At 50.3% G+C, this 21,338-nt stretch overlaps 1 protein-coding gene, 1 long non-coding RNA gene and 1 pseudogene across 2 annotated transcripts in view; 1 reads left to right on the top strand and 2 right to left on the bottom strand.

Moving 5' to 3' along the window:
* Positions 1-4,078: 4,078 nt before the first annotated feature.
* LOC147912154 (uncharacterized) overlaps positions 4,079-21,338 on the bottom strand; it is a 199,621-nt gene continuing 182,361 nt past the window's right edge. The window contains exon 3 of the long non-coding RNA XR_015550270.1: positions 4,079-4,358. This is a non-coding gene — a long non-coding RNA (uncharacterized LOC147912154). The remainder of the gene's footprint in view (positions 4,359-21,338) is intronic.
* Positions 4,377-13,060, bottom strand: LOC147912158 (ral guanine nucleotide dissociation stimulator-like). Its single transcript, XM_087425266.1, has 13 exons — positions 12,962-13,060; positions 12,663-12,770; positions 11,166-11,179; positions 10,666-10,856; positions 10,146-10,522; positions 9,157-9,372; positions 8,685-8,788; positions 8,143-8,212; positions 6,555-6,623; positions 6,057-6,131; positions 5,430-5,462; positions 4,966-5,087; positions 4,377-4,764 (listed from the first exon to the last, which is right to left on the bottom strand). The coding sequence occupies exons 1-13, from the start codon at positions 13,058-13,060 to the stop codon at positions 4,377-4,379; spliced, it is 1,866 nt and encodes a 621-aa protein (XP_087281392.1).
* LOC147912157 (methyl-CpG-binding domain protein 3-like 1) lies at positions 17,962-18,640 on the top strand (annotated as a pseudogene).

Below are 21,338 nucleotides of genomic sequence, written 5' to 3'. Positions count from 1 at the left end.
AGCAGTGATCCTCAATGCAGGTGTCAACATGGCATGGCAGTTATTTGTAATCATCCAAAGTCAGAGGCTTGTAGGGCAGGTATGATGGGAGTAGCGAATCTGGGAGCATGGTCAGAGGATGATTGCATTGATGGGCCACGGATTCTAAGATTACTAGGGAAGAGTAGAAGGAGAGAAGGAAGAGCGCCTTGTGAAGATACTCTTACTAGAGTAATCTATTTTCTTGAAGAATGGTTGAGTGGAGTTTTTTGTGTAAAAACTGGAAATGTGGAAATTTGTGGTGGGAATGTGGTGTTTCTGAGTTACTGATTTGTGAGCAGGAGACTGAGGTGAAGACAGGATCTGGGTGTGAAAGTGAATATCTAAGTGTGGAATACTGAATGATTTCATTAGAGATGGGACACTAAAAGGAGCTATGGAGTCCTTGGATCCCTGTGTCCCAATAACAGTGGGTTGCGAGGTACCAGCATGTGTGTAGTTGACAATGACAGAGAAGGGAGAGAGTAACATCCTGAAGCAAGGTGGTGGAGGGCAGTTGGTCAGGATTTGCACTGATAATGACTTTGAGCTTTCTGTCCTTAAGTCATATCAGCTTGATGGTGTCACTGAATCCCATTCTCAACATGTCGTGCCTGTACCAGCAGCATCATCATCACCTGGAAACCTCTTAGGAATGAAAATTCTCCATTCCTTCCCCAGACCTACTTGGGTTGAGGTCCAGCACTCTGAGTTTTAAAAACCCTTCAGACGATTGTGATGCACAGTGTGATTTGAGACACATTTCTCTAGGGAGAAGGGAGGGTGGAAGACCAGGATGAGCTGAGAATATTCTCCATGGATGGTAGTCTTCATCCTCCACTTTGTTTAAATTTTGCATTTTATTTTGTTTTTAAAGAGAAAGCTCAAAAAATATGCCCCAACTTCATAGTGGAAACAGTAAGACCATGAAACTAAAACTAAGCAGAAAAATTGAGGTTCTATATAGCCTGAAGGCTGAGCAGCTGCATATTCCAGAGGCCAGTTACTGGAATAACTTCCCATCCTGGCGGTGAGGTCAGGTGCAGTCAGTGGGAGGAGACCTTGGAGAAGCCCCAGCAAGTCTGTGGATACAGTAGACTGCAGGGACTCCAGGCCTGCAGCAGTGAAGGAGAACTCTTAAGTCCTTTGGATTCACAAATACCTTAAAAATTGTTGCACTGGGTGTTTCCAGGTGAATCCCTGGGCCATGGCTGGAGCTGAGGGGTCTGCACACCTGCCATGAGCCCAACCCTGGCTAGGTCCACTTTGGGCAGAGATGAGTCCAGGAATGGGTCTGGGTTTCTCATAGCTCCTCTGCAGGCAACAGGCATCTTCTGGAGATATCAGGAGACAGACACAGAAAGTGAAGAAAAGCGTGGGAGAGACTGACTGTGGCCTCGAGGACAGATGAGATTGCTAGGGAGGCAGAGAGAGTAGGGAGCAAAGAAAGGCACCCTGAAAACACAGTGAGGAAAGCAACATCGGTGCTGAAGAAAAGGAGAGTGGTGTGGTTGAGAAATTCCCCATGAGACAGGCTTGACTCTCACACCATCTCTTTGTAACGTCCATCATGATCTTTACATTTCATGGTAACCTCAATTTTTATTTACCATGATTTTTCTTCCTTTTTGTATTAAAACTGATAGGATAATTGATGCTGAGAAATTAGTGTTTTGAACTTACATTTGTTTTTTCTTGTACTCAATGAAGAGATGATACCTACTTGAATGAGATTTATCTTTTAAGATATATTAAATCTGATTCCATAAATTTTTCTGATTTTGCATGTAATATTTTTTCTTTTTCTTTTTTTTTTGCTGAGGAAGATTCACCCTGATCTAACATTTGTTGTCAATCTTCCTCTACTTTGTATGTGGGTCACCGCCATAGCATGGCTGCTAATGAGTGTTGCAGGTCCACACCTAGGAACTGAACCTGGGCCACCAAAGCAGAGCATGCCAAACTTAACCACTAGGCCAGGGGCTAGCACTATGATTTTGCATCTAATTTTAACATAAAACCCATCAGTCTTTCTATTCTTTGTCACATATTAATTCAGACATAGATGATTTCTATACCATGAATTAAGTATTTCTTATCTGTTACCTGGCAAACTTGTGTAGCTTTGATTTTGGAATCTCAAGAATGAGCATACCCCCTCGGGGCATTATTTTCCACTTAGAGAACCTTGGCAGCAGGCTCATTGCCTTCCTTCCCACACTAGATCCAGAGTCGTGGAAATGGGTTCATCTTGCACACAGCACAGAGCACATAGGAATTACTCAACGAACATGTGATAAATGAATAATTGGTGGCATCATCAGGTCATTCACAGAAGCCAGACTGAGAGAGAGCTTCCTTAGGTCAGGAAGGAGAAAGATTCCTTTATATTTGCAATGTTTTAATTTGTAACATTGTAATGTGAACAGGGAGTACACTATTTTTATCAAAATTGTGTTCTGAAGGTTTTCAAAAATCTCGAAATCTCAGAGTAGAGAAAAATCAACCTCTGTGAACCTGTCACTTGCTTGAAAGCTTATCAACTCTTATACCGTCTGGCTTTGTTTATCCTCACACCAACACCCCAAGAATTAACCAGCTGAGATGGCTGAGAGCTCATCATTTCAGCTGTAAATATTTCAGTTTCTCTTACAGATGAGAGATTTTTGGAACACAAACACAATAACGTTATCACACACAAAAATAAAAATATCTTTCCTGTAATCAACTATCTGGTCAGTATCCAAAGTCTCCCAGTTTTCTCAAGGTTATTTCCTGGTTTTACATTTTATTTGAGTCAGGATTTTAATAAAACCCTTCTTTTGCAACTGGTTGATGTTTCTGAAGTCACTTTTCATCTCTGTAGTTCATGCATCTTGGGGTTTTGGTGGGAAATACGTGTGTGTTTATGTGTCTACACCGATGTGTGAATTCTTTCTTTCCTGGATGGCAGTGCCCTGGCAGGGGCTACCTGCTCTATAGGCTCAGGCCCAGCTGCCCCTTTAGGACAAGTCAGTAAAAACACGACTGAGTGGGTAAACTAGTGATTGTCTGAGACCATGGACCTCAGAACCATACGGGCCCAGATGTCACCCTGAGCAGCAAGGGAGAGTGGGAGTCATTCAGTGGCCAGGATTAAGGTCCATTATCCTGGCAAACCAGAGCTCAACCGTGATCCATCAGGTCCAGCCAGGGAGAAATGGCCACGATGTACCAGACAGAAAGGCTGGGGGAGTTCTAGGGAATTTCTGCCCGAAAGGAATCATATAAGGAAGTGCGGGGATGCTGGAAATCCTAGTTCACAGGGAGCGGTGAGGTTTATGGAACAAAGTCCTGTTGTAGGTTTAAAAGCTGCATCGTGAATCTTTCCCTCTGGATATGAAACAAGCGGGAAAAGGACTTCCAAGGTCATGGGCCAGGATCCCAGGAGGATTCCAATCTAGGCAAAGGGTGAACAGGGAGCCCTAGAGGCAGCCTGATGGGGATGTCCTGTCAGTCCTTCGTCCATCTGCACATGGTCTTCCTCTGGCTTTGTCATTTCCACAAATAAACTTTTATCTTTTTACATTTTTTCCTCATTTCGTGTTGATGCAAATCCAGAGACTGATTAGAAAACTGCAAGTTCCAATATTTGACCAAAAGAAACCTCAACAAGAGAAGCAGAAAACATTCCTTCTTCTTCAAAAGCTGTAGAAAGACAGCCACTGTCCTGGGGAAGGAAATGGTCCTGGCAAGTGCTATTTGAAAGACACCCACATGTCACTGGTTGTTGCTCTGCCTGGGAAAGTCCCTCCAGCCTCTAAATCCAGGGAAATCTGAGGGCCCAGGTGAACCACACTGAAATGCACCTGTGCTCTGAGGAAGGGGGACTTGAGGGTGTCATTAGGTAGCCAGGGAGGAGACTGGTCCTCCCCCCTCCCTTCTGCCACATACAATAAGCTGTGACCATACACGAGTTCTTATTTCAAGATGGAATGTGAGATTCTGTGTCTCGTTTACATGAGCATAAGCAGTCAAAGAACCACACCACAACACCCAGGCTGTGACAGAAGCAGGATATAACGAAAGAGTCAAATCTACCATTTACTATCAAAGAAATAATATTGCTCCTCCCCAATGGGTTAACAGTCGCTGGGGTGGAGATGTCAGGGAGTTGGAGGGGGTCGTGCCCTCCCTCTGGGGCTTTAGGGGAAACCAGGGAAAGTCTTAGGATGTCCTCCTTCACTCAGGGGGGAAGAGCTGGCCCAGTGCACCCCGAGGGCCCCAGTGTCCCTGTTGGTCAGGAGGAGCTGCACTTGTGGTCTCCAGAGTGTGACGGCTCCTTGCCATGGACGTGGCAGCTGAATAGAAGAAACAGACTATTTTGGGGTGCCTCTCTGAGATTCATGGCACACCTCCCTGCCCCCCTGCACTCTGATCCAAACCCTGTGCCGAGTGCTCAGTCCATCAACAGCACCCCATTTGTCCCTGATGCGGGAGGCATCATTGAGAATCACCCATTTCAGAGGATGCAACTGAATCCCAGAGAGGAGAGGGGAGCGGCCGCCCCAGGCCTCGGCAGAAGTGGAGCTGGGATCCAGGCCCATGCTTAGCCCGAAGATATACTGAGCCCCTGGATTCAGTCGCTGCTGGTCCCAACACTCACTCGGCCCTAAACTGGAGGATGTCCGGTTCCTCTTTCTCTTGAAGCACCGTATTTTGCTCGCCTTCTGGTGTGCGGGCTCCAGCTGGCAGGAGACCCAGTAGCTACAGAACAGAGTGGACCTGTGAGCTACCAGGTGCCACACCTCAGGTGCCCCTCCCAGAGCCTGCCAGCAGCTGAGTCCCAGTGCCCCATGGGTCACCACGCTACGAGTTCTGTGGCTGATCAGCGAGCCAGGCCACAGGCTCTGGAGCCGGCCATCCGAGAGAGTCTGCCCTGCCCTCACCCAACTCCTGTCCCCTCACCTCTCATGGACACTGATGGGCTCCATGGCCTGGAACCAGGCCCCAAATCGCTCGTCGGGCTCCAGGTAATATGCATTTGCAGCCTGCTGGAGCAGCTGGATCCTCCGGATGAGTGTGTGTTTCTGGGAGGAAGGACAGGATGCAGACAGGGCTTGGGTGGGAAACGCTGCCAGGGACTTGGGCGGAGTGAGGATCTGGTCTGGGGTCTGTGCTCACTCGGGACCCCTCCTTCCTTCCCACTCCATTCAGGACTTGCCTGTCCTCACAGTTGGCTTGAATTAGTTCCTCATCCAGGAAGGTGTCCTTGATGCCAGCCCCTCCCGCACCCGCCAACGTGATGGGATCCCCAGCTTTGTGGATCTGACTCTCCCAATAAATGTAAGACCCGAGGGATGAGTACATGTAACATCTTGCCACGGGAGATCTGGGATTTCCACTTCCCCACCCTCCCCACAGCAGCTCACCTCACGCCATTTTTGGAAGTTCACCAGATTTCCCTGGAAGGGAGACAGCCAATGTCCATCAGTAACCTCCCCCTAAGCCCATAACCAGCCCTTATCTCACCCCTTCTCAGGCTGCAGGAATGTCAGGGCCCAGCAGAGGGCAGACCTTCCACAAAGAGAACTTGACACTGGGCCAGGCTCTGGGCTCCAGAGCAGGAGGGACAGGGGAGCTGAGGCCAGAGACCTTGTGGCCCACCCCTTTCTGATGACAAACAGGGAGACTGAGGCCTCAGGCGGGAAGGGACAGCTGGACCACAGATGTGCTTCCTGACTTGCAGGGGCTGATGGCACTCCACCATGGGTAGGGCCTGAGGGGGAGGCTGAGTCCAACTCAGACACAGCCTCCTGCAGCTCTGCAGGCAGGCAGCTCTGAGCTTCCCCAGTCCGGGGAGCCTGGATGGGGGGCTTACGCGGAGCCTCTGTTCACGCATCGCTAAGATGGGCCTGACTTCCCAGCTCCCAGGGGTGGCCGTGGGGCTCTCATGAGAGGAGGTTTGCCAGGTACTGAGAGCTCAGGGCCCAGTGCAAGGTTCTTGCCTGCCAAACCTCAGGATCCTGCTCCCTGGCCCCACCTCCAGGCTCACTCACTTCCAGATCATCCTCCATCCCAATGTCCAGCAGCTTCAGGTGATTGAGGAACGTGCCCAGGAAGGGGACGAGACCCTGTGCCATAAGGGTGGGAGTGGTGATGAGTCCCAGCTCTCAGCTGTACCCATGGACCCTCTCTCAAATCACTTCACCCCAGCCTCCTGCCCACCACAGGCTCCCACAGAGAGCAGCCTAGAACCCTCAGCAGCCTCCCCCCAGTTGCCCCCTCCAGGACCACCCAACTTCCGCAGTCACCTCCCAGGGGCGGCTTTTGGCAAATCCCAGGGTGTGTGGTCCCTGCCCCTCCCCTCCCTAACCCATCCTGGGCCCAGCCCTTCCAGGCCTCCTGCTGGTCACTTCCAAGGCAGGCATTTCAGGCTCTGGGGCTCCAGGAGCTGGGCTGGAGGAGGAGGGGCCCCTCTCTTGGTGGAGGCCTCCAGCCGTGAGCAGGGAGCCCCATCCTCTGACACCTGGACCCTCCCCCTCAGGCCCCCTCACCTGCTGCTGCTGCCTCTCCTGGGCTCCCTGGGGGTCCATCTCCAGGGTGGCCCTCACAGAGGTCACCTCCTGCAGGGTCAAGGACAGGCTCAGGGAGGCCATGCTCCCTTCCCCGTGTCTCCCAGGCCTGTGATCCTGGACCCTGGACATCTGGTGTCTATGGCTGCTCCCATTCCAGAGTGCTCTGATTCTAGATCAATCCCAGCTCCCACACTCCTTCCTCTGTGCCCTCAGGCCTGCCCAGGCCCCTAAGCCTCTCTCCTCATCTGAAAGTGTGAGGAGAACTCTCCCTGCCTCCCAGGGTCCCCTGAGAACTGAGTGTCATCTGACTGTCACCAGTGCTGTCCCCTCCCCCCTCGAGGAGGAGGAGCACAAAGCTCCTGCACATCCCTCTCCGCCTTGTACCTCATCACCCCTGTGAGGCCTGCACCACAGATCATCTCCCTCCATTTCCCAGATGAGGAGACCGAGGCCCACAGAGGGGCAGTGACTTGCTCAGGGGCCCACAGAGGAGAGACCGCTCCCCCTCCCAGCCAGAGGCCCTGGCCCCCGGCCTTCACTCCTCCTCCAGACACACCTCTGACCAAGGTTCTGTCCTCTGGACTCTCAGGGTGTGTCCAAGCCCTCAGTCAGGCTGAGCCATGGATAGGGAGGGACACGATGTCTCAGGGGGCCTGTCCAAGTGGCTTCTGCCTGTCCCAGCCCCCTGGGGTTTTCTGACTCCAGGCTGGACCTGAAGCCAAGCCAAAGGCCTCAGCTCCCTAGGATCCTCTCAGGATGGTCCCTGCACAGAACTCCTCCTTCATTCACTCAGGAAGGGAAACCTAGTGTCACATCTGAGTGACAGTGTACGGGGTGACCAGGGCACTGGGTGATGGTGACATTTGCATCCTTTTTTACTTGGAAACTTCTAATGTCCTGTCAGGAAGGTCCATTAAGAATCTGTAGGTTCCCTGATACTTCTCATTGCCATCTGGGGCGTATCCTTGTCAACAAGGTACCGGGGGAGACTCACTGGTTTGTCAGCAGTGACCACTATCAGGGTAGAGTGCAGAGTCCCAGAAAGCACACAGTTTTGTCCCAGATCTACCATTTGTCCCAAGGCTGGGCAGCCCCTGTGTCCACCTGGCCTGTGTGACAGCACAGTGCCCATCCCTGGAGCAGGCAGGGTGCCCTCCCCTGAGAGCTGCAGTGAAGACAGAAGGAGCAGCAGGGGCCTGGCTTCCTGAGGACAGACTGGGCTGCTTTAGGAAGAAAGGAACCCCCACCCACTCCATCCACCCACCAGCCTGGAGGGAGATGAGGGCCAGCTGATGGGCCCACATGGAAGCCAGACACCTGCTCATTCTGCCAGCTCCTCACCTCTTGGAACAGTCCAGGCGACACCACTGTATCCCGTGACCAAGGCCTCCTGCCCCAAACAGTCCCCACCTGCCCCTGCAGCTCACACCCCCCGCTTCCTGTCCAGCTGGACAAGACAGACCGTTATTTCTCGGGGAACCTTAAGTGAAAAACTTACCAAAGCACATCCTGCCTGGTCCCTCCCCACCTCACCTCCCGTCCTTCCAGATCTCCAGCCTCCACTCACCTCCTTGAGCAGCTTCCTGCTCTCCCGCTGGTCCGTTTTCATCAAGTTTTTAAATTTTCGAGCATTCTTCCTGAGGCGGGAAAACAGGAAAGAAACACTCTGTGGTGGTTTAAGGGTAAATCTCTTTTGTTTGAAAATCCAGAGGATCCAGACAGCCTGGATGAGCGTTTTTACTGTGTCCTCTGAGCCCTGAGGTCTCTGGGACTGGGGAGGGGGCTCTCCTGTTGTCACCTGGGGCCTCCATTCTCTTATCTTCTCAGCAGATGTTTTAAATAGTCTTCATTTCACATGGACACAGAGTTCTGTTGCTGCAAACACTTGAAAATCTTCAATTTGGTTCAAGCCCTGATCTGTCACTTAGGGAAACTGATTCCTGAAGCAGAACCACTAGCCTAAGTTACCAGAAAGACTCCAAGCCTGCCAACCAGGTCAGACCCTATCCCCAGGGTTCGCTGTCTCTCAGCTGACTGAGAGGCAATGGTAGCCCTGTGGGGGGTGTCCGGTCCACCCAGGTGGTGACGCATGGAGAGAGGCCTACCCACCTGGACACGCGTCTCCATGTCTTTTTTAAATGATGAACGGAGGGGCTCTGCAGAGCCCAGAGGATTGCATGGAGTGAAGAAAGTTTCCTCAGGCCTTGGCACTCCTGCGGAGGGGAAGAGAATGAGCTGTGAGGGGGAGCTGGAGCCCTGCTTCCTCTGGCTGCTGTCTCCTCATTGACGTCTCCTGTCCTGGATGAGACAGAGGCTCAGGGAACCCGGGAAAGGCACAGCTGGAACCTGATGAGGAACACTCCCAGGGAGGAGGATTTTAGCTCAAGCCAAGAAAGGAACCCAGGAAGGGGTGGGCTTCCCACCACTGGGACCTGGAGTCAGGTCAGCGAGGCCCTGGCAGGAGGAGCCTAAGGATTGTGCAAAGGCTCAGACCACGGACTTCAAACATGAGAGCTGAGAAAGGAGAAGGGGCAGTTCCCCCGACTCCAGAGAGGGGCTCCCAGGGCCTCCCACATCTTACCTTGGCCACCTGGATCCAGAGCTCCACCACCCTGGCCCTGTCCTGGGCCGTCATGCTTGGGTCCCCAATGCAGGTGGTGACGATACATTCGACCACTCTGTTAAAGTGGGTCATGGTGGCATGGATGGTGGGTGCCAGGTGCTCATTGCCCCTGTTGTCACCCTGGGACCAGATGGAGTCCAGGAAGTGGCGGGGCATCACTTTCTTGAAGAGCTCCTGGGGAGGACAGGGAGTGTCACCCAGCCCTGCCACAGCCCAGCTCAGCATCTGCAGCCCCCAGTCCCAGGCCGGGTCAGTGGTGAGAGCTGGAGCTCAGGAAGCTGAGAATGTGGCCTGAGGCTTGTGGGAGTCCCTGGGTGTTGCCTGTGTCCCCTGAGGGCACCCAGCACAGGATGACCCAGGAACCGATACTGTGGCACAGGGAAGTGGCATTTGCTCGCCGCCCAGTCTCACTTCCTCCAAGCACCAGAACTCGGCTCCTGCTTGACCATCTCTAGGGGCATCTTCCACCCATTCTGACCATCCTGGGGTCTGACTCCTCTTTCAGATGCACATTCCCCCAAGGCAGCAACAACCACGGGCTTTGTTTGTCTGCCTTGTCATCATGTACACATGAGGTGCCTAATTAGTGCTGAGGCTGTTGAGGCCTCCTGGGCAAATGAGTGAACTACCCAAGGACGAGACAGCGCTTCAGTGTGCTCCCCTCCCCCACCAAAGCGCAGACTCTACCCAACTTCCTCTCTGCTCCACCTCATCCAACTGCACAGCCACTCTGCACGGCAGCTGCTCTCAGAGTCCACCCCTACTGTCCACATGAGGACAGCAAAGGCTTGGGAGTTAAGAAGGCTGCTCAGGTCACATGAGGGTAAGTGGGGAAGCAAGAGGTTGGACCGAGATCATGGGATTCTGGATCAGGACATGGCAGGTCTGGGGCAGCTGATGGCACAGGGAAGGCCGGCCCCACCTGCCCTGAGAGCCCCGCTGCTCACCACATCCATCAGTGTCAACTGCTCTGCCACCAGCCGGGGAGGGAACTCCAAGAAGTCAGGCTTCTCCTCCCTCAGCACGTTCTTGGTGGTCACGTTCCAGGGGCCGGCGGGCTCTGGGGCTGGATCTGGCTCTGCTGTTATCTCTCCAGGTGGAGGGAGGATTCTCCCTGGAGCCAATGGTCCAGCTGGCTCCAGCTCAGGAGCTGGCACTGGGGCTGGAGCTGATGGTGGTGGTGGCTCTGGCCCTGGAGGGACTGATGGAGGTGACACTGGCTCCAGCTCTAGCACAGGTGGTGGAACTAGAGCTGGAGCTGGATCTAGCCGTGGAGCTGGCCCTTGCTCTGGCTCTGGAGCTGGAGGGAGCTCTGGAGATGGTACTGAGGCAGGAGAAAGAAACAGTTTCACTCAAGTAGCTGACATCCCCTGTGCCTGTCAAAGCCAGCAAAGACCCCACTGGCTTTAAGGGCACCCAGCCTATGAACCCCCTGCAAATCTTCTTGCAAGACCTCCATCCTCTCACCTTCCAGCTCTGCCTCAATGGGCCGTGGATGCTCCAGCTGGACCTGGAGAAGGTAAGCACGGACCTTGAGCTCCGAGCCAGGCAAGCTGAGATGCAGAGAGGCCAGCTTCATCCTGAAGCAGGGAAAGTGCAGGGGCTCCCAGAAATCCTGCCCTGGGTCCAGGCAGGTTCCCACCAGATAAGAGGTGGCCCTGGGGGAGGCAATTGGGCAACAGAGTCAAAGGCCTAGGCTTTCCCTCCACAATTCTCACCCCAGGCACCCTTGTTTGGGACTGGGTACCTATGCCTGCCACTTCCCATCCAGTGAGGAAGCCCATCACAGCCCCAACCCCTGTGAGGCTGTTCTGGCAGTGGCAGGCCTGCTTATACAGCAGGTTGAACACAGAATCTGTTGTGACTCTCTTCCCGAAGGGCGGGGACACAGCCCAGCCTAGCCCTCCATGCACTTCTGCATCTGGACTGAGCACTGAGACAGATTGGTGAGCAGGTTGCTCACACACCTCCCGTCTTGGGCCTGGAGGTGGAGGTCAGAAGAGGTGGATGTGGAGAAGGGGAGGCAGATTAAGATGGGTTTGTGGTGGGAATGGGTGTCTTGGGGACAACTCAGCCAAGCCACCCCTCTGCTTCCCAGGGGTCCTGGCATCCATCCATAGCTTTTTGACTCCTGTCCGCCTGGAGTGGAAGCCACCATACCTCAGCCTTCCCATGGGAATCAAAAATGTGTGAGATGCAGGGTTCTGACAGGCCCGCCCCAGCCACAGCCCGCAACTCTCCCCCCACAGCTTGTTCTGTAGGGACAGGAGATCCTCTTTCTGGACCCAAAGACCACCTACTTTTTTAGACGGTCCTGCGCTCTGCCCTCCTGTGTGGAATAAGGGAAGATGCCTCCAGCTGTAAAGGAGGCTATGAGGGCATCCCTTGGGATGGACGATGGAGGACAGGACCTGCGAATGATGTCTAATGTAACTGTCTGACTCTCAGACGACAATTGAGGCCCAGCAATTGTGTCTGCTTCATTCACTGAGTTTACTAAGTGTCTCCAAAAGTGCTGCAGGTAGTTGCTGCTTAATCTACATGGTCGTATGAATGAAGTCCAACAGAACCATCCCAGACACCTGAGTGGGCTTGGGGCCCCTCTGCTGCCCCAGAGATCCTTAACTGGCTACCCCAAGGAAAAGGTCCAGGACCAGCTGGATGGAATCTCCAACTCTTTGACAGGGTGGTTTCCATGTGTTTTTCCAAACTCAGAAAGGCCACATCCCAGAGATTGGTGAGGCAGACTACTTTTCATGGGAAAGAGAGAAATAATAATCATGAACAACCACAGCATGTCCACAGCCCTCTCTGCAGAGGCCGGAATCAGGTAAGCACCCACCATGTCTGATCTGATTAGTCCCTACAAGATCCCCATGAAATTTATCCCTCCCCCCCCACTTTTCAGAGGAGCAAACTGAGGCTCAGGGACATGCGGGTACTTTCCCAAGACACAGAGCTGGCAGTGGGCAGAGTCTCCACTGTGCTGAGGAGGGAGTGGCTACTCACCTAGTAAACAGCTGGTCCAGGACCCGGTGGGATATGTCTGAGGCTGATTAGTTGACCATGAAGGTGGTGAAGCTGGAGATGTTCCTACTCAGAAAAGCTGGTGCCATGGACTCTGTCAGCTTCTCCATCATGCCACCTGGAAGGCACGCATCCTGCAGGCCTCATTTAAATTCACAGTGGACTCATGCTCACAGTGGGGGAGAGGAGGAGGGACATACAGTCAGTGATATCACAGTGAACCACCAGGAGGACTGAGGTGACTTTCTACCCTCCTGAGTAGCTTGTGGGGAGGAGTGGAGGACCAGATTCCTTTGAGTGTGGTACTGTGGGGCATTCTAGTGAGAAAACCCTGCTGGGGGAGTCCCAGGGGAGACTCAGATTTGAGTCTGCATTCTAGTACTGCCTTGGTCATCTCAGATTCCTGGGTGTGAAGACCCCTCTGCACACACACTCACCTCAGACCAGCGGTGGTCATTGATGGAGTGGTGCACCTGTGTCCTCTCCAGGGAGATGGCGAACTGGAAACCATCCACCAGCTCCTCGACCATCTCCTGGGTGCAGCTCTGCAAAGACAGTGCCCAGCAGTCAGGCCAGGAGGTATCAGGGGCCTGCGTGGACTTCACCACAGGGGGAAACCCCACCACAGATCAGGCAGAGGGGCATCTGCATAGACTCCACCAGGGAAGGAATGCAAGGACACTGCGAGGGCCTGGGACTCACATGTGGATAGAGAAGCTTGGTCCCCAGGACTCACCTTCCTCTCCTGCAGCCAAGATCTTGAGTATGAACATGACAAACCGCCAGACTTCCACCATCTAGCTTCCTGCTCCTGCCCAGGCTGGGTCCTCCTCATCCCCAGCTTCCCTAACTCCACCTCCCACACACACACACACAATGAGGGTCAAGGGATGTGGGGTTGTCCTTTTGGGATCACAGCTGTGGCCTGACCTAGAGTGGCCTTCCCTGGGCTACGCTGTTACCTGATGGATCCTCCTGCCAAAGGGCCACAGGCATTGGAGGTGAGGGCTGAGCCAATGTCTAAAGCCACTAAGGAGGCTCCCATTCTTGGCTTTCCGGGGGCCGGAGCCTCGGAAAGTCACGGGACAACACGAGAACATCCTGCTGTGTCGAGTGTCTCCACTCAAATGAGCTGGACAGGAGGCTGTGGTTACAGTGTGGGTGCCTGGTAACCAGAGTTCTAAGTTCTGTTGCGGGCAGTCACCAAGGAAGTGAGGTCACTTCTCCAAGGTTCTATTACCTGGGGCCCTTCCTTCAATAGGACCCACCCAAAGCCCCCGCTAGGCTATTGGCTGCTCTCCCTCCTTGCCCACGTCATCTCCATCACTGTACACAAATATCCATCACCACCCTCCCCACAGCTCCTTGGGAGTGGAACCAGGGGCCCAGCTTTGAGGAGACAGAGCTGAGGTCAGACCTCTTTTTTCCTACCAGTTCCGTGTCCTGGAAAAGCCACTGTGCCTCTCAAGATCTGCCCAGTCTCCCAACCTGCACAATGGAGATCGGGATAAACACAGCTTCCTAGGGACCTCGTCAGGTGTACATGTGATAATACGTACAACACCTGTGGGCTGGTGTCACATGTGTCTAATGCACACACTTAGAGATGGAGGAACTACAAGAAGGAGTAGGACTTCACATGGAATACCACTCAGAGCCTCTCTGGGTTCCAGGTGTGGCATCTTGGGAAAGTCACTGCCCCTCTGGGCCTCATTTTCAGGTTTCCACCTTTAGGGGTTGAAATTAGAGGAAATTCAGACATTGTGATCCACTGGTGTTAACCCTTCTACGGTCCCCTGTTTTACTCAGAATCAGTCCCAAGAGCCTCATGTTGGCCTATGTGGTGTGCAGCCTCCACAAGGGTCCCAATGCTCCCTGCCTCCTCGAGTGCACATCCTTGGGTCACCACTAAGTGATCAGTACCTGGCTTCTGAACAACAGAACACAGCCAAGGTGATGGGATGTCACTTCCAATTTTTAATTACAAAACTTCTGTCACTTCCCGCTTACTGACTTTCTTGGGTTCCCTCCTTATCTCCTTCCTTCTGTTTCCATCTCCCTCTCTCCCTCCCTCTCTCCCTCTCTCCCTCTCTCTCTGTCAAATCACTGGAACTGGGAGAGCAAGTGCTGATGTTTTCAGTTGCACTATGTAGAGGCTCCTAGGAGAGAACTGAGGGAGTGTCCAGCCAACAGACAGACGGGAGCTCAGGCTCTGAGTCCAAACGGATCCTGACAAAACCCATGTGAGTGATCTTGGGTGGGAATCCTCCCCCAGTTGAGCCCTGTTGAGACCACAGCCCCTGCTTCACAGAGACCTTGAGGCAGAAGCACCCAGCTAAGTGATGCCTGAGGCTTGGCTCACAGAATTTGTGAGATGTTAAATATTTGTACTTTATAGGTGGCAGGTTTTGGAGTCATGTTGTCACAGAGGAACAGAAAGTAACACAGTCTACCATGTCCCAGGATCCAGCCCGATCACCCTCCTCTCTCTGCTCCTCTCTCCCCTCCTCTCTCTTCTTAGGCTCCCTCCAGCCACACTGGCCACATTTCTGACCTTCCCTGGTGAAACTCACTTCTTCACGTGAGTCTCTGCACCAGGGAACCTTCTCCCTGACACACTAACTGTTCCCAGACATAGGCAGGGGTGCTTACACTTGTCATTCTGGTCACAGCAAATGTCCCCTCAGGGAGGCCTTTCAGAACCTCCTAGCACAGTCTCTACCATCACAGATCTCACATCCAGAAGAGCATTACATGATTTCTCCTCCTTCCTCCCACTGAGATAAAGTGAGTCTATGAGGAAGGGCTGTCTGCTTTGGCTGAAGCAGAGGCAACTCCTTCCGGTTACACCAGGCACATGACTGTCTCTTCCAGGCCAAATTTTTCCCACTACAAGACCACTGTTTAAGGAAACCATCATTCCCTCTCTTTCACAGGTCTGGTTTCCCCAAGAACACAGTGGTCCCTGTACTGAATCACTAGCCCATAAATCCACAGCCAGAAGATGAGCACCAGGTTGAAACACCACCAGATCCTGAGTTCAGTTACTGCTGACACCCTCCCGTCAATGTTGTCATTCGATGGTAACTCCTGAGGGCACTTTTCTCCTGAGACCCACTCCCAGCCTGTCCTCGGCTTCTTAGAGTAACACTGAGATTTCCTCAGAGTGCTCCCAGCCTGGGCAAGGAATTTTCTGAAATGTTCTCTGTATTCATTTTCAAAGACGGTGGATATTGATAGAAGCCATTTGGGTGCATATATGCAGTAGTTTCTATGCAGATATTCTATTTTTCAGACACAGATAAAATAGTGTGGCTATTGAATGTATCAAGAAAATGGATAATTGATCAAATTTTTTCATGATGTGAAGTCTTTAGAGAGCAAAGATCATGGTTAAGAGCACAGACTATGGAGCCAACATCTTATGTCCAAATTCCAGCTCAATCCTTTACTAGATATTTGTATTGGCCAAGTTACTTACCTCGTGGGTGCCACAGTTTCTTCATCTCTCAGTTGGCAATAATGATAAGATACCTACTTTGTAAGTTTATGGAGAGTATTAAAGTAGTTAATGTTTGAAAAATGCTTGAAACACCAATTGTATTACAAGTGCTGTATCTATATATTATAAACAAAACTTAGAAATTCTTGTGACACTGTCTGTAATCCCCAGAGGGTGAGACTATTGCCTGGATGTATGTAGAAAGCACTCCATGACATATGATGAATAAATGAAGGAATGACATTGGCGAATGCATTACCAATGTCACCTATGTCACCCTACAGGCATTCCCAAGCTGAACCACATGCAGACATTCCTGCTCGGTCCTGCATCACGTTTCTTGGAGGCATCACTGGGGCTTCTTGGACCCTGGTAACCGTGCCCACTAAAGGCTCTTTTCTGTCAGCAAACCCCAGTCTTTGTCCAATTGCTTCAGCTCACAGGGTCTGCGCTCTGATCCTTGTCTTCACTCGAGGGAGAAGTGCCATCCCCAGAGCTGGGCACACGCAGAGCCTGAGCCTTGGAGAAAATGTTTCCCTGGCCCTGGAGCAGGTAGAAGAGCGCAGGGACAGAGTGGGATTTGGGAAAATCCTCCAGGTGTTGTCAGAAGGGATGGAGGCAGGGGATGTGTCAGCAAGGACTGGTCTGGTTGGTGGGCCTTGGTGGTTAAACAGTAGGGGGGGCTGGGAAGTTTTGTAGGTCCTAGAATAATACAATCAATATGACGGTCATGAAATCAGAATCAGCCTAATTAAGGCCCAATTAACCCAATGTCAGCTGTTCCCTGACTGACTCTCTAATCCAGTAGTGACTTATAATAAGGGTATTCATGTTCTATCATCTCCTTTTCATTGATTGGCTAGAGTAATTATTCCTTACATAGCCTGTGTATTTTTTTTAATTTAATTTAATTTATTTATTTTTCCCTCAAAGCCCCAGTAGATAGTTGTATGTCATAATTGCACATCCTTCTAGTTGCCGTATGTGGGACGCGGTCTCAGCATGGCCGGAGAAGTGGTGCGTTGGTGCGCACCCGGGATCCGAACCCGGGCCGCCAGCAGCGGAGCACGCGCACTTAACCGCTCAGCCACAGGGCCGGCCCGAGCCTGTGTATTTTTACATAGTAAAGAAAAAGTGAGTTTTAAAACAACCCTCCTTGGAAAAGTCTCCCTAACATATTGAATTAATAACAGAAGCCACGACAGGAAATTCACCACATATCTTGAGCTTTAGTCTCTGGTTTTAGATCTTCCTAACTGGTAAATTGCCTTGACTTCTGCCTTCTTTCTTGAGATTAGTTCACTCAGGACTAAGTAAGAGTGCAACCTCATAACATTTGAGAAGTGGTGGGACTCTAGGAAGAGGTTTGTTTCATTCTGTCAGTGTGTGTGTGTGTGTGTATGACAATTTTTGCTGCATCTTGCAGTGTGGGCCAGTGTAGACTCCTTTTCTAGGGAAAAAATTTCCCTAACCACTTTCTCTGGACTTTATTTTCACTGATGGCTTCACCGGCACTGTCCAATAGTAACATTAAGCACTCTATATTATGGAATTTAAATTTCTTTTTAGTAGCCACATTTTAAAAAATGAAAACAAACAGGTGAAACTAATTGTAATAGTATATTTTAACCCACTATAACCAAGATATTATCAATTGTGGGTGCAGTCTATACAAAACTTAATAATGAGAGAGTTTACATTGTTTTCCTGGGTTTCATAAATCCAGTGTGTACTTCCCACTTACAGCACAATCTCCACTTGTAAGTTGAGCTTTTTCAGACATACATTCTCTGTACTGAGATTTAATGTTCACAGTTGTCAAATAAGAGTCACTAGGAGTGGGGTGGATGATAATTTCACTACTGATTTAAACTCTAATGGAGCTATGAACACCAACTGGTCAATAGGTTAATCAAATGAATAGTCATATAGTACAGAAGAATGGTATGATTTGGGATTTAGAAAAAGACTGGGGACCGTGTGTCCTGACAGGGAGCACCAGGGATTTTGTTGTTGAGAGTGACAAGGACAAAAAGAGAATAAAGTCATACTCATAAGTGTCTAACAACATGGGGGAGAAGAAATGACCTGCCGTAGTCCTGAGTTTTGACCTCGAGCTTTCTGTTCTTGACCCAAATCTCTTTGATGATGTCCCAGGACACAGGTCAGATTAATCCCCACAGGGAGAGAGGGACGGTAGAAGTACAAGGCATCTGACATAATTGTCCTGGGAAAGCAGGCTTCATTTATCACTCTGATCCACATTCACAATTTATTTTTATAGGGTAAGAGGAAAAGAAGTATGATGGTCAAATCATCACAGAGGAAGCGACATGATTGTGGAAACCAATCCAACCCAAAGCCTGGTTTGAGCATCTCCATCCCTTTGAGGATGTCCAGTTACATATTCAAGAGGCCAGTTACTAGAATCACATCCTATCCTGGCAATGAGGTCAGATGCTATCAATGGGAGGAAACCTTGGAGCAGCCCCAACAACTCTGCTGGCAGAAGAGACTGCAAGGTCTGCAGGCCTGCAGAGTGCAGGAGACCTGTTAAGTCCTTTGGACCTTGCCAAAGCCCTGCTGAATCTTGCACCTAGTTGCACAGGTGCATCCCTGCCAGGTGTGCTCGCAGGTGGTCTGAACTCCAGTCCCATGCCCACCCCTGCCTGGTCTTCAGATTCAGCAGAGACGATCCCAGGAGCTGGTCTGTACATCCCACAGCTCCTTTGCAAACAACTTCTGGTGACTGAGGAGGATATCAGGAAACAGGAAGGGAAAGTGAAGACGGCAAGAGAGAGACTGGCGGTAGCACTGATGCAGACAGACTCGCTAGCGAGGCAGGGAGAGTGAGGGGCCAAGAAGGACGTCCCGACAAACACGATGAAGAAAAGACAAGACGGGGCAGATGACATGGAGGTCACACTACATGCATGCCTCTGCAGGGGTCCTGATGTCTTCCTGCTTTGAGCTCTTGAAACTTTAATATATACCAATACTTTTCTCTTCTTTGATTCCTGTGCATGACAGAGAAGATACAGACAGTGATCCTTCGGAGGTGAGAGATTGGGTTTCAGGTGAGGAGAGAAAGGAGATCTTTCCTTCTCATCTTGTTCTCTCATTTTCCTTTCCTGAGTGTTATGCATTTGTATTTTAAGATCAACAGAGAGTTATCGCAGTCAAGGGATTCTTTAGAGTTTTGCCCTCACAGTCACAGAGAAAACATACCTAGTCCAAATGGATTGTCCTTTTTGTGTAATATTGCAATAGATTCCAACATAATATTTCACTAAAGAGCTGTTATATCTGTCTTCTCAAAAAAGACACCTACTTCTGGGTCTCTATTTTTCTGGTATTTGTTGCATGTTGAATCACAGTTGCATATAATGAAATACTGGATTGTCCCTTTTTTTAGATTTATATGTGTTGGAAATTTGATTCATGAAAATTGATATGCCATTGTGGTATCATGCTGTCAGGAGAACGACTGTTTTCAGCATCACAAGTCTCACAATAAGCCAGTGTGTTGGGATTTGTCTATTTGCCTGATCGAGTATGTTGCACTCTTCAAATCCTCTTTATCATTACTTACTTTTGTCCCACAGATTTATCAGTTTCTGAGAGCAATGTGTTAAACAATAATAGAGTATCATAGTATTTATATCTTCCCTAAGAAATGAGTTATTTTTTAGCTAAATCTTCTCTCCTCTATTCTTCCATGTGGTAACCATCTGGAATTTTGGTTCGAATGTGTTTTTAACGTCTTGTTTTAAAACTAATACTAAATTAGACAGACTGTTTTTTCCTTTCCTCGGGACTCCTGTTATGTTTTCCTGGGTTCACATTTCTTCTTCCTGATGTACATTCTTTACCGGTTCTTTCACTGCAGGCCTGTGGGAGGTCAAGTTTGAGTCTGTTTGTAGGTCAGATAACGTCTTTCTTTCTTTAACATATAGTTTGAATAGGTGTTTAATTTAGCTTTGTAGTAATTTTTTTCCTTCTTTGTCAAGTTATTTAATATTTCTGAACCTCCATATCTTTAGCTTAAAATGGGAATAAAACCCTAAAAATGGTGACTGTAACTGAGATAATACATGCAGATCTTGTCAATCATGTTGCTTAGCAGAAATTAAATAGTCAATAATGATAACTATTATTAATCATTATCATGATATTATTATAATAATTTAATATATCATAATAATATATTAATGTATAATAATAATGTACAGTGTATAATGTATGATGTATGCAATGTAATAATAATACATTAATATTATTAATCATTATAATCTTCAGAGTGTGCATTCTCAGAGAATCACTGCTTAAGATTGAGAATGTGAAGCTCACACACAAGAAGTCTGAGAGAGTGGCATGACTGTGACTTTAATTCTCAGCCCTTGGGTGTCTTCAGCTGTGGTCGTCTGCACAGTGTGCACAGATACTGTAATCTGTTCCCACAGACCCACTGCAGGACAGCGCAGCCTGCCTCACGCCTGGGCTGCTCTGGGCTGCTTGTCGGGGAGCCTCTGCTGTGAGGCTAGTTGGACTCTGTACAGAGAAAGATGAAAAAAGACTCTTTCTTTTCCCTCAGATTTCTCCCCCCGAGTTTTATTCACTTTTACATCCAGAGCAGATACTCTCTTCCCAGAGCCTTGGTGTTACTCTGGGATTCAGGGTCTCCAGACACCTAGTCATTTCAGCTCCCAAGGCCCAAGGTGACTGCAGAGTCATGTCTCACCCACTCCTCCCATCTTGGCCTGTTTCCCGTCATGGAGGACCCATGAGTGGGGAGAGGAGCCATCGAGGGAGATTGATCTGGAAGCCCTGGTGAATCTGAGCTTCAGAGAATGAAGCAGAAAAGGGGAACCTGAGACTGCCAGGGCATCAGTGGGGGAGGAATATGGAGGAACCGAGAGGGGTGTGATGACTGCACAGAGTCAAGGGGAGGGATGTTCCAAAGTTTCCTAAGACGGGAAACCTTGCACTGAAGTGGGGATTCAATTTTACATGATGGCAATGTCTGTGCTGGTTTCACCAATTCTGGTGTCCCTGAGGGATGAACTGGTGTGACACCACAGGACAGAAGTTGCAGTCACTTTCAGGACTTAAGGAAGGTGAAACCTTTCAGCTTAGTCCCTTGCGAGCCAGTCAGGGGCCAAGTCTAGAAAGGCTCGGAGCCTGTGTCCGTCCAATGTGGTTTCGTTCTGTTCCAGCCAAGCTCCTCTGGACCCCAGCTGGGAAAATGGGACCTCAGATCTAGTCAGATCTAGTCATCACAGCTTCCGTAGGTCGCCATGAGGCAGGTAATAGCCCAGGCATCGTCACTGGACCTCATAGTCGTCCTCCTTCTTCCGCTGGCAGACAGTGACTTGTGAGGTGGGGAGAGCGCATCAGAATGGTCCAGTCAGCTGCCCAGTATGGGAGACTCCAGGGGAAGGAGATGCCAAAGCCACAGAGACCTGATGCCTCCTGTGTCTCCCTCTTCCTTTTGTCCACTTAATTTTCACCCTCAGTCCTTCTTTTCCTTTCCTTTTCCCTCTTTCGGCTCTCTCTCCCTCTCTTTCCCCTACATGTTCTAGCTTAATTGAGGTATTAATGACATACAGTA

The sequence above is a fragment of the Ceratotherium simum genome, chromosome 39 (genome assembly GCF_057802395.1).
Source record: "Ceratotherium simum simum isolate JZ-2026a chromosome 39, ASM5780239v1, whole genome shotgun sequence".
NCBI classification, from domain to species: Eukaryota; Metazoa; Chordata; class Mammalia; order Perissodactyla; family Rhinocerotidae; genus Ceratotherium; species Ceratotherium simum.
The sequence above is the reverse complement of the archived record's forward strand: the minus strand, read 5'-3'. Positions and strand labels throughout refer to the sequence as shown.